This window comes from Sphaeramia orbicularis, chromosome 16 (assembly GCF_902148855.1).
Source record: "Sphaeramia orbicularis chromosome 16, fSphaOr1.1, whole genome shotgun sequence".
In the NCBI taxonomy this organism is placed as follows: Eukaryota; Metazoa; Chordata; class Actinopteri; order Kurtiformes; family Apogonidae; genus Sphaeramia; species Sphaeramia orbicularis.
The window spans coordinates 27,933,894-27,946,762 of record NC_043972.1 but is presented as its reverse complement, the minus strand read 5'-3'; the positions used below and the strand labels follow the sequence as shown (position 1 = coordinate 27,946,762).

General features: G+C 37.7%; 1 protein-coding gene across 1 annotated transcript in view; it reads left to right on the top strand.

Moving 5' to 3' along the window:
- The window catches only part of cdkal1 (CDK5 regulatory subunit associated protein 1-like 1), a 282,213-nt gene that overhangs the window by 242,050 nt on the left and 27,294 nt on the right, over nucleotides 1–12,869 (top strand). Inside the window, exon 13 of the mRNA XM_030158613.1 lies at nucleotides 11,642–11,725. Coding sequence (XP_030014473.1) covers nucleotides 11,642–11,725 — 84 coding nt within the window. The remainder of the gene's footprint in view (nucleotides 1–11,641; nucleotides 11,726–12,869) is intronic.

The following is a 12,869-nucleotide window of genomic DNA, read 5'->3' as shown; positions in this document are numbered from 1 at the left end:
CAGCCTAGACTGTCTTTTGTGCTGGTTTGTTGGAATTGATGAGGCAATCAACAGTATATGTGTGTGGTGATGTGTATTTTTCTTTTCTTTTTTGGTACCCATACCAACACGCTATATTTTGTGGCCTGCATGAATGCTTTATGTACAGCGTAGTCAAGGCGGAGCGTTAAATGGAACTATTATATCCTCCTGACACTCATCAATGCATTTGTAGGGAACAAGAGTTTTACAGATTTACTTAAAAAAAGGAAAATAAAGCTGTCCACTGAAAAGGATACATCAAAAAGCTGTTGCATCATGCTGTTTCCATTCAAAGCAATTATTTAAAGCTGTGTATGACTTTCGGGACAAATTTTTCATCAAATCTGTTAAACCCTAGTCATAGCCGTAGTATCACGCAGCCACATTATGGCCACAGTGGCAACAAATACACAAACAGCTTCATTGCCTCTTGCTACTGTAGCTGCGTGGAGCTCTGCTTCCCACAAAACTCTACAAATTTCCGAAAATGCTGGAGTGACCTACCGGCTCTGTTTGTAAACAAATGAATCGTTTATGGTGGAGTATACTTAGAAATTGTTCACTGTGAGGGAAGAGATTCAGGTGCATAATCACAGAAAGACTTACAGATTCGTGATACTTAGGCTATGACTCTGGTTTTAACAGATCTGAAGAAAAATTGGTGACGAAAGTCATATGCAACTTTAATGTAAAAAAAAAGCCCAAACTTTTACCCTCCTGGGTCTCAGGAAGATATGTAAATGTAATATCAAGTTATTGTTTATCTTCTCTTTGACAGTTATCCTTATTTATTCACACTGATCCTAGTTTTTCTCCTACTTTTTATTAACATTTGAGCTGTAATATTGCGTCTGCTACATGTAAACAGAGCTACCCACATAAATACTACTGCATATATCGAACAGTAGTGCCTTTTTTGGCTCCATTTTCTCATATATTAGATCTGTGTGTGATCTGAGTGTGGAATACTGACTTCTAAGTTGCCTAGGTTTATTTGCATCTGTTAAAACAGACTACTTGAAGAAGAATCAGCAATTGTGTGTAAAAATGCTGCATTGTTTTCAGTTGGAGAACGCCAAATACATTTTCATTGTCTCTTTGTTGGTTCTGTTTTTGTCAGCATATTTAAAAGTGCTATATAAGTGTTAATCACGGGCGACACCAAGGACCTGAAAGATGTTTGTTTGTTAAATTACAATTGGGGTAGACAAGTTCACCCATTTGTTTCCCTTTTTGTCGATTCAGGGAGACTTTTGCCAAACGCTCGCTCTCTCAGTTTTTCTAAACATTCTGCTGCTTTCCTCTTGTTAAACTTTCTTCTCTCTGGGAGGAACAGCGTGGTAAGCTTTGGGGGTGTTACAGAGAAGCCTGGAGGGGTGTTGTAGATTTAACGCAGGTGTACAGCATTCTGTTCTGGCAAAACCTCTCGCACTCGGAGACAGAGAGGGCGGGGGTGGCTACCATTGCCAAGAAAGCATTAGTCTGGTGTATAGCCCCGGGACACACACATTCAGCCAGTGAGGCCTCAGCTCGCTGTGTATTTCGGGAGGTAAATCAGAGTAATTGTTATTAAACTTGGCTAAAGAGTTGCTCGCTGTAGTGACAGGTTGGGATCTTTGTAAGTGCTTCGTCTCTGTTTTTTTGTTTTTGTGTTTTTTTTCTTTTCTTTTCTCTTAGCTCTGCTTGCTGTGTAAGAGTGTGAGACTTGGCTGGTGTCTTTAAGTGTTCATATGAGGCTGATAAATTTAGAGTTTCTGCTGCCTAGCACTGAGTTAATAATCATCCCTATAAATCCCTCTCTGTTTCTATGTAATCCCTGCACTGATGGAACAGGACACAATGCAGAGTGCTACAAAACTTGTGAAATGATGTGAACATTTCTAAACTCCTCTCCTAGGTTTGCAGATGGCAATTATTAAGACTTTAGAGATTTTGGTTCCATTATCGTTTTCACTAATCAATTCCATTCCCTGTTTATTCTCATTGGATTAGGAAATAAACTCTAGTACAAATGGCTTTGTTTGCATTAAGCCTTTAATATCAAATATGCACTAACATCTTGCATTTGATTTGAACAAGCATATATGAAGTCATGTAAAGGTGCAGTTGAATTATGTGAGCTACCTGCTGCATCTAAATGTAATCATAGGACTTGGAGATTATTCATAAACAATAGTGAAAGCAGGTTGACACAGTGATTTGGTGTTAACATCAACAGTATCAATAGAACCTGGAGGAGTTTAATGCTACTGGCTGTGACAGACGACACCTTGCAGTCATCGCCACCTTCTCTAAAAGCCAATCAAAGACACACAAAGGCTTCACATTGGTGCGGTTTAATTGGATGCCGTGTAGCTAAACATTTCTGCATGTTGTAGGTATTTCCCCCCTTTGTTGTAATGGAAGCTCTGCAACCAGTGTCGTCTTTACTGGTGAAATATAACCGTACTTTAGAGCAGTGTTTCCCAACCAGTGTGCTGGGGAACATAAGTGTGCCGTGAAAAACCATCAGGTGTGCCGTGGAAGATAATCCAGTTTCACCTGATTGGTACTGTAAGCGAGCAGCATGATATATATACATACAACTACATTCACCAATGATCCACTCTACGACAGTCTCCTGTTTCGCTTTGTCAAAATAAAAGTGAAAGTGAACCGGCCCCGATGCGGTGCGTTCTGTTGATAAAGCCCCCCTTACTAGTGATGCTCTGATTAGTGAACCCCAGGTATCGGGTTGGGGCGGGGGAAATATACCTCCCATACTATTATGCAACAGACTTCAATCCATAATCCAGGGGGTTTGTCCAAGGGGTCGCTGACGCATCCCTCTCAACTTTCTTGTTCCAAACACCCCGCAACAATATCACCTGTGCAACCCCGATGTGCCCCCCCTCCTCCAGGAGAGTGTCTGGTGACTGCTGCCAAGGAGTTCCCCATTCTGGAAAAAAAGGCAATTTCAGTTCTGTTCCCTTTCTCCACAACCTATCTGTGTGAGGTGGGCTTTTCAAGCATGACTGATATAAAGACAAAAATAGAGAGAGACTCAGCTGTTGATGAAGATTCATGTGTGTCTTTCTTCAATTCCTGCAAGACTATCAGCTTTGTGTTCAACTGAACAGGCCCAGGTGTCACACTGAGGAAGTACATTGAGACTAGATTTGCATTGTATTTCAATAAATATACTTTTTGGGACATTTTTGTTTGGTGGTGTGCCTTGTGATTTTTCTAATGTAAAATATGTGCCGTGGCTCAAAAAGCTTGGGAAACGTTGCTTTAGAGCACTTTTGAAATAAAATATGGAGTGACAAAATACAGTAGTCGCTTTTCCATTGGACATATGTGCAAAACTTTACCTATATTTACTAAATATTGAAAAAACAGAAGTGTGTAATGGCGGTTTTTCCATCAAATCACAATGCAATGATTTGTTTATTTATTATTGTGAGATGACACAAGAAGTCATTCCATAAACCTGGCAACAAATGTAAATATGTTGTTGATTTACAGATATATTCATTATCATTATATATTACCCCTCTGTCTCGTACTAAATTAAAAAAAAAAAAAAATGATTGGGTTTCCTGGTGTGTCCACACATACTGTTTCTTTTAAAACTCTTCTTCTTTGCTCGTTGTAACGTTCATCAAAATCCTTTTTTTTTTCATGTGACTCTAGTTGCGGAAAAAGGTCTTTCCATTGCAGTTTTGCGAAAAACAAGAGTTTTGGCGAAATCGTCATTTATCCATTAGGTAAATTTATATGCGCAAGTTATATTCACAAACTTTGAGGGTCAATAGAAAAGCGACAAGTGATGACCGATAAGCAGAATCATTAACGATTCCAAGGAATTCAGCTCCTGGGAACCATCCCTACCTATATAAATGAACTGATTTAAGTCATTGTGGCCGCTGTTAAATTCTTTAAACTCCAAGCTGTTGTATCAACTTATGGTAATAATAAAGTCAGTGAAAAGAGTATAAAGTCATCTGAATTGTACTATCTACCCTATATGTGTAGTTTAATGACACCTGAAAGTTGAAGTCTGAAGTGAAAGTTATACTATAAATGAATTTCGTTGCCAGGAGGATATTTACATGTGAGGATAAGAAGTCTGTACATGCACCATGTACCTGTACCCACTCACTTGCCTTTGGTTCCAGGTAGATGGATGGATTCTCGGTTAATTAACAGAACAAACACATGGTTTAAATATTTCTTCTCAGTATCTACTGCACATCAGAAATCAAAAACACCCACTGCACTGTCTCAGGTGTTGAGAAAAGATGTGCCACTCTGAGTGCTTCTTGACTCTGCGCTCCACTCGTCTGACTGACAGGAGTGTTTGTGTCTAGTCTGTAGAAAGCTGGAGTGCGCTATAACTTTCTTTTAACGCTTATTTTACTCATACCTCTGAAAGTTGGAAACAGATCACTAGATATGCAGTTCTTAAAAGGAAAAGCCCTTTATTAATGTATTTCCTGTGCTTTGTAGTCTGTCTTACTCATAATTTCATGGTGAAATCAACACATCAAGGACTCAAGATTGGACTTCATGAATTGCTCTTGATAACAGCAGTTTTTCTTTTATCAGCATTTCATGTGGCCACAAATATCAGCACTGACTCAACATCTTAAATTGTTGGAGCCAGCTGTATCAGATTGTAAACTCTGGCGGTGGTTAAAAATAGTTTCCCTTTCTTCGCTTAAGCCAGATAAATAATGAGTCAGTGCACTCGGTACCAAAGTGCCTTATTCACCATAGATAATATAGTGTAAGTCTGATATCATTACAACTTTGAAAGGCTGTAAGTATTAGAATCATACTTGAATCTACTGTAAAAGACAACACACTGGCTGTGCAGATAAGAAATTACTTTCACAACTGAGACTGCAAAATCTGTCCTGCTGCTGTTGCCAGGGATTGAATTGGAATGTCTGTATGCATTCAGTGTATTCAGGATAGACAATAACAGCTATAGATCAGTTTAAGGCTTTAATACAGACTAGAGATGTAACAATATGAAAATTTCACATCATGGTTATTGTGACCAAAATTATCACGGTTATCATTATTATCACTGTATTGTTGGAATGTACTCCAAATGTTCAACAAGTACTAACACACACTAAAATAATTTAACCAAGTTTTATTTAGAAAAAAAACCAAACATAAAATGACACACACAGTGTACTTTGTGTTGGCAGAAACATTAAAATATTAACATGTAAACATCAAACATACAAATGTGCATTGAAGATGGTACCTTATGGCCATAAGAGGTAACTACACTTTGTACAGATAGTATATAAGAACCAGGAATACTTTTCTTTACATTCAGCACTCAAGACTAGATCTAGTCTTACAGATTTAAGAACTGGTACAGAAAGAACACTTTCACTGTTTCATGTACCTTATCTAGATATCAAATGTGCAATTAAAAGCAACACTACCATTTGTATGTGAAGCATTGCCCCCCTTCACAGAGACTTTTTTTCTGCACTTTGTGCAGACAGGTTGAGCATCTTCAATTAGTTTACCCTCAATATCCTTTAAAGATCCAAAATACATCCAGACTTCTGACTTTGTTCTTTTAGTGGGGGGAAAAATCTCCACAGTGCTGTCCATGCAGGCAGAGTCCTGCACCGGGTCGGGTACCAGCGGGTAACTGATGGGTAACCCGCAACAAAATGTGGGGACAGGTAAAAAAAATGAGAAGAATTTTTGCAGGTATGGGCACAGGTAAAATTAAATGAAATGTGGGTGGGTAGCGGGCAATGAAGTGAAAAAATGAAAGAAGATTCATGGATGAAAATAATTTCTAGGACATTTAATGATGATGATCATCTAATTTCACTGTGGTTGATCCAGAGCTGGTTTGTTTTATTGTGAAGTGAGCTTCACCTCTGTTTACATCCGGCCACAGATGTCAGTGAGCAGTACATATTAGAGGTTTATTGATGGCGTGTGGTTTTAGCCAAAAATAAAGCCCTTACAAGTGAGTTACTGTGTAGACAATGTATTTAATCACAGGTCGGGTTGGGTTGTGGGTCTAATGTAGACAGGAACAGGCGGGTGCAGGTTTGGAAAAGTGGACCCGTGCAGGACTCTGCATGCAGGTGCCATCCGCCATGTTTTCAGAGGCAAAACCTGGCAAGCTGTGCATGCGTTACCTGGAGTGCTGCTGCTTCTCCGGGAAATGAACCGTACCACCATGAGTTTTTCAAAGTGCAGCAATTAAACACGGTTTTCATGATAATTAGAATTTGAAACGGTAATACCAACTATCGGGAATTTCACCATAGTTTATCATTATACTGGAAATTGTTACATCCCTAAAATAGACTTTAAGCCCTCACGATCATCAGTGAAGATGAATGTCCTTGGAGCAACTGACTCTATACTGTATATATGAAGTAATTCCTCTGTTGACAAGATCAGAAGGGAATGGGGTTTACATTGAACTGTTTCTTTTTTCGACTTCAGTCCATCATCCTGGAAAGTCTCATTCTCTGTCTTGTTCAAGTATTTGACTCCATGTCATTTGAATAATTTTCACATTTGTTGATTTTACATTTGTCTTCACAAACATTTAACCAAAGCCACTTTTAATCTCTGCGGTCTTTGTAGCTGAAACACAAAAAAAAGTTTGAGTCTCTTGTACTTTGGTTTTGACTTTGAGGGAAAAACAAAATACCCAAACCAACAGGGGTGTTTTTTTCTACCTCTTTCAAGCAGCTTATTCAAAGAGAACTTCCAGAAGATCACAGAATCTCTCTCTTAGCACTGTTAAACCGCTCCCTGTAACGATTGCCAAGCAGGCAACAAAACACAATCTCTTTCTACAAGAGGTTGCTGTGTTAGTGTGCATTGGTGTGTGAATGCGAGTGTGCTGGTGTGTCAAAGCAAGGTTCGCAAGCGTGAAGGCACGTCACATGGCCACCCGTCTGTGTACATGTGTTTTAAGTGCGCATATAGGATCAGTCTGGGTGTATAATTAGTTCAAGATATAGACAGATAAAAACGAGGGGTCAGAGTAGGAGAGCACAATAAACAGAGCGTTGTATACATGCATAATGGGCTGAACACTGAAGGTCAGCTTTGTTTGTTGAATAAACCTCCAAACTCCGGCTTTAACTGTGGGGAGTGCGGTTCACACGTGGCTCCGTATTGGTCAAACACTGCGGTAAATTGCACTAATGATCAAAGCTGAAACCAGCTGAGATGAAAAAGAAGTTTTTTTGTTTTCTGAGGCAAACAGCGCTATCCTGTAGAATGCATCAACATAAAATAAAAAAAGGACTTTGATGTTTGCAAAATACTGACAAAACTGAAGCCTTTTACTGCAGCATTCATCTCTCAGCACCATAATGAAAACTCCACTTTGAAGCTTCTTCCGGTTTGTTAATACTTTAAGCTCCTGTGTTTTAATAGCTCGGTGAACATATAATAATTGGAGTGTTTGTGTTATAGTAATTACCTAAACAGTTGTTCTTTCGTATTAAGACATACAATACTGTCCAAAAGTCCTAGACCAACATTAGGTTTGTTGGTTTAGTAAAGTTCTAATGACCACACACATGCATACAATCAGAGTTTTATGGCATTAATTTTATGATGTTTTATACCAGGTTTCATTCAACACATGCCAGGTGTTTGCGCTGCTTCTTGTCATGGGGTCAGGGGTCACACTAAATAGTGACTTTAACCTTTAGAACTTGTATAGTTGTGCTTGTCTTTTAAGCTTGGGCATATATTTTGCTTTTATATCCGAAGAAAATAGAACGAGAAATACATTTTTATGCTTATTTCAACCCTGCAAAAACAAAAAAAGTTAAAGTGGCCTAAGACTTTTGTACAGTACCGTATTTTATATCAGTACAACTATGTTTATGTACATTTCAAATCATTGTTTATACCATTCTGCTAAGTTCTGCAGTAGCTGATGAAACTGAATGAAGACTAATACTTTAACTAGCTTTAACATGTTAACAATGTATTACACGTTCATGCACATAACAGCTATATAAGGTGACTGCAGTAGGTTGTTATGACAATATATTGCATAAATGCCTTACCTTTACCTAATAATTATTTTGGATGATGATAATATTTGCCATTAATGGTAAATGGACTGAACTTGTATAGCACATTTTACACACCTTCATGGTGCCCAAAGCACTTTACAAGGCCTCACATTCACCCAATCACACACACACTCATACCCACACACAGTAGGCTGCCAGACTGGACTGGGAGCAATTTAGGGTTCAGTGTCCTGCCTAAGGAAACTTTGACATGTGGACAGTCGGAGCCAGGATTCAAACTGCCGACCCTTTAGTCATTAGACGACCCGCTTTACCGACTGAGCCACAGTCGCTGATCATACAAACATTTGTTTTTAGTCAGATAACATCAGCATAATTTGTCATAGTTTTCTCAGAACTCACCTAAAAATTTGTGATTCCCAATTTGTTTTCTCTGGTGCTTAGTTTGTAGTTTGTAGTTTGTTTAAAAAAAAATAGGCCATAACAGAAAAAACATCATGGAGTCCGGTGGTGGGAGCTTCATGATCGGGGTTGTCGTCTCTGCTTCAGGTCAAGACCAGTTCCCACCATAAAGGACTATATAATATTTCTGAAAAAGTTCATAAAGGGTTAAAGTCAACTCGGTAGAAGTTGACGGAGATGCATCATGCCATAAATATCACCAGAGTGAGTTCATAAATTGATTTTGATTGATTCCAAAAGGTGTGCTGTCTTTTCATTGCCTTTCTATATACTGCTGTTTGTGTTGGTGATAAAATAGTGTGATTATAATGCAAAACCATAGTTCTCTCATTATCATTGTTATGATGTGGATTAATTATCAATTAAACTCATGATCCCTCAAATCTGTAGTGGATCTGCTGTGTGCCATGGGGGGTTATTCCCTTGAACATATAGTAAACACACAGCCCTCTGTCTACACACACCAGTTGATTAGTATTCAGTGACAACATACAACAGATGGAGTAAATACAAATCTAAATGTAGACTTTCCCATACATTCTGTAGATTAGCAAGGAAAGATGAACAGACAGAGCGACAAAAAAAAAAAAATAGTGTCTGGGAGGTTATTAAGATGTGGATTAACTGTCATTAAGGCAGGTCTATCCATATAAATTCATAGCACATACATCTTACTTAGTTAATCTAGCATACTTACTTTTGTACAAGACAAAATCTTAATAAGTTAAGGATTCAAAAGGCAAACTACAATTTTCACAGGAAGGACATCTTTCGCTGGATAAAAAGAAAAAAAAGCACAGACCTGAATTATATGTTGGTTCATCCAATTACTTTATTCAAAGATATTTTCCTAGCCTGTTTTGTGAAAATTGCACTATTTGCAGGAAACTGTGTTTAAAGTCTGTCAGCATTCTTTTGCAGGTGTTGTCTTTGAATACCCCCTCCATACACATTCACACGCTCACAGTAAAACCAGTGTATAATAAAGAACGAATAGAAAGAAGAGGGCTGAGAACAACAAAGAGAATGGCCCAGAGATAGGAGAGAGGGATGACGGCAGAAGAATGAAGAAGGAAGGAAGGAAGGAAGAAAGAAGCACAGAAGATTGGTGTCTGCAAAAATGGAAACACCCTAAGCCATGTGTCAGAGCCGTAACTTCTAAGACTCTGACATATTGCTGAGGAAATGGTCAGTCAGCATTGTTCCTCAGTACGGGGCTCATCACAGACGGTGTTAAAATGCAAATACCTGCCTGTTGGCAAGCCTATAGGACCACCCCGTCCCCACCCATTTAACCACAGTCTATATCAGTGTTTTTCAACTTTGGGGTCGGGACCCCACGTGGGGTCACCTGAAATCTCTAGTAATTGATAGAAATTAAAAATAAAACTTGCTAATAAACAATATATGGTGAGTTTAGGTGCGACGATCACAATACATAAAAGACAAGCTGAAGCTGAAACTGAAGCACTGTGGTACTGTTTACCTTTCAAATGTTCATTGTAGTCAATTTCAGATGCTGCAGCTCTTTCATAATTCATAGTTTGAGTTATTGTTTGTTCAGTATTAATTGTCAGCCTTGTAAATCCAAGCTGGACTGACTGTACATATCCTGACCAAGGAAAATCAAATTTTCACTTTGTGCAGTAATCTACACCTGGCTTTTCTGCCTCTGTCCATAATAATATACATTATATAGACTAAATGTCATCTAAAATTAACGTTTATTTGCAACTTAGTGTAACAAACTATTACATGATCAAAAACAAATTCATTTTAGCAAAAAAAAAAAAAGTCTCCGTTTTGAATGTCTGGGGTCGCCAGAAATTTGTGATGTTAAAATGGGGTCATGAGCCAAAAAAAGGTTGGGAACCACTGGTCTATGTTATACTAAGATTTAAGTCATCTATGTTCTACAGCACTGTTTTCCAGTTAGGTGGTAGTGGACCAGTACATGATAAAACATGTTGAAATGTGTTGAGAAGAAATGGAAAACACATGAACTAAATCCTTCCAAGTTGCACTTCTAGATTTGTGGGACACTTCAGAGGTGTTTTAGGCCAAACTAAGAGCTCTATATTGACTTTCTCCATCCACCGCAATTGAAAATGAAATAAGCACCAATCCAATCATGTGGTGTAAATACTTTTTCATGAATATGATTACCGAGGTGGTATTTGCCTATGGGGAACCAATGAGGAAAATATTTCTCAATGTCTGTTCAAGCCATTCGTGAGGTGGTTTTACTACTTACTTGTAACCGTAGGTTTTTTTTTTTTTTTAAACAAAGTTCTCATGTTCACCTTGCTTTTTAGTCAAGAATTCTTCAATATTCTGTCTTTTAATAGTGTTCTTCATTCAGAATGCTATATTTTCTCTTATTATACCCACTACCAAATGTCTTGATTAGGAGGTCTTGTTATAGCATTTGATTTTCTGATATCCTGAATAGACTGTTTTCCACAAGCATTTGAATTGTATCCTCTGTACCTCTGTAGCCTTGTATTTTTTTCTTCCTTTTTCCTTTTTTTTTTTTTTTTGTAAAGACCTGAACTGAATAGTACTCACTATCCTCTCTGCTAAAGCGCTAAAACTGAAGTGGCATGGAACCTTGAGATTATAATTAAATGGTGAACGGCACTAACAGAAAACATAAAAAACATGAAAGAGCAAAAGTTTGATTGAATTAGGATCTTGATGAATAGAAAAATACTGTATAACCAAGGCTGGATGTGTATAATTTGCGTTGAACTTTTCAAAGACTCCCAGCTCGTGTTTGTGTGTGTGTTCTAGCAAAAGAAAAAAAAAAAGTTACGACATAACAAGAATAATAGACATCGGAAGCTATGTACTAGAGCAAGACTAAGAGACCAAAACGCAGCATGGAAAATCAATCCTTTTTTTTTTTTTTTTGTTGTTTTTGTTATGTTTTGTTCAACATATGGTTGAGTACATGCACACACTCACAAATGGTCACATTTACAGATGAAAACACCTTTGAACAAATGCTGCATGAAAGCTTGATTGATGTCTTATTAGTTAATAAACATGCAAGCGCTTGATATTTGTCGGAGCCGATACATAATTCCATATGTATCCATTTCTCCCGGTAGGTTGGTGAGAGGCAGCACGTGTTGGTGACGGAAGAATCCTTCGATACCCAGTTCTATGTAGCACACAACAAATTCTACGAACAGGTAAGATGCTTGTCAAAATACATTATTAAATGCATCACAGCACAGGGGTTGGAGTGTTAGACAGATGGTACCTCATAAACAATGGCATTATATTTATCCAAAATGAGAAATTACACCAATACTTTTCTTCATTGTTGTGGTGCGTCATCTGAAATACATGATATTCTTGAAGATCGATGGTTTTACAGTTCACTGACTCAGTTTAACCTTTTAAAAGAGTGATATTTTGCTTTTTTAAATGGAATTATGCATTTTAAATCATTTCCCTGTGGTCTACATAAACTGTAAATGCTATGCTTGGGTCTGAATTCTTCATTAATTCAACTCCACAGGTCCATCTTCAACCCTATTTCTGAGTAATGACACCAGAAAGGTTGTTTTGAACGCTGGCCCTTTAAATACACATGAGCCACTTCACACCCCACCCACTCCAGGTTGTTGGCTGTGCTGCTCTGTCCTGTTCAGCCACCTGTGTTCATTAATACAACCAACAACTGAACATTTTAGGTAATCGGCTCGAAGTTTAGACATATTTTCAGTTTTTACTAAATCCACTGCTTCTGACAAACAATTATGTCGTACTCTGAGAAATGCTGGTCTGAAGTCTTGACCTTGTATGTACAAATGTCGTGAAATGACTAGTTATAGACTCAACAAATTAAGAAGGAATTAAAACAGGTTGTAGAAATCCACTTGATTTTTGCCAAAATGAATATAAAGATAGTTTTGCAGCACCTGGAGGGTTCAAATTCAAACTTTATGAACTATTAGGGTCCAAATACACAAATAAATGAACCAAAGACTAATAAAAGTGAGTTTAGCAAAATATGACCCCTTTAAGACCTAGAACTACTTTAGTAGTAACATCTAAATTATTTTTTCTCTACATTTAACATGTCCTCAGTGATTTGTCATCATTTATTACAATATTGTTCTCTGCATTTACCATTTTTTTTTGTAATTCATGTATTGTCATGTATTTAATTCACTGATTATGTAGATGTTCATTAAAGCTCAGGGTCAATTAAAAAATGATTACATCATATCCAACAGAACTGAAGAATAACTGAGGACTTTTTCAGTCAAATATATCATTAACTGAACATAAATACAAGTCACTGTCATTTCTCAACCTACATTGGTT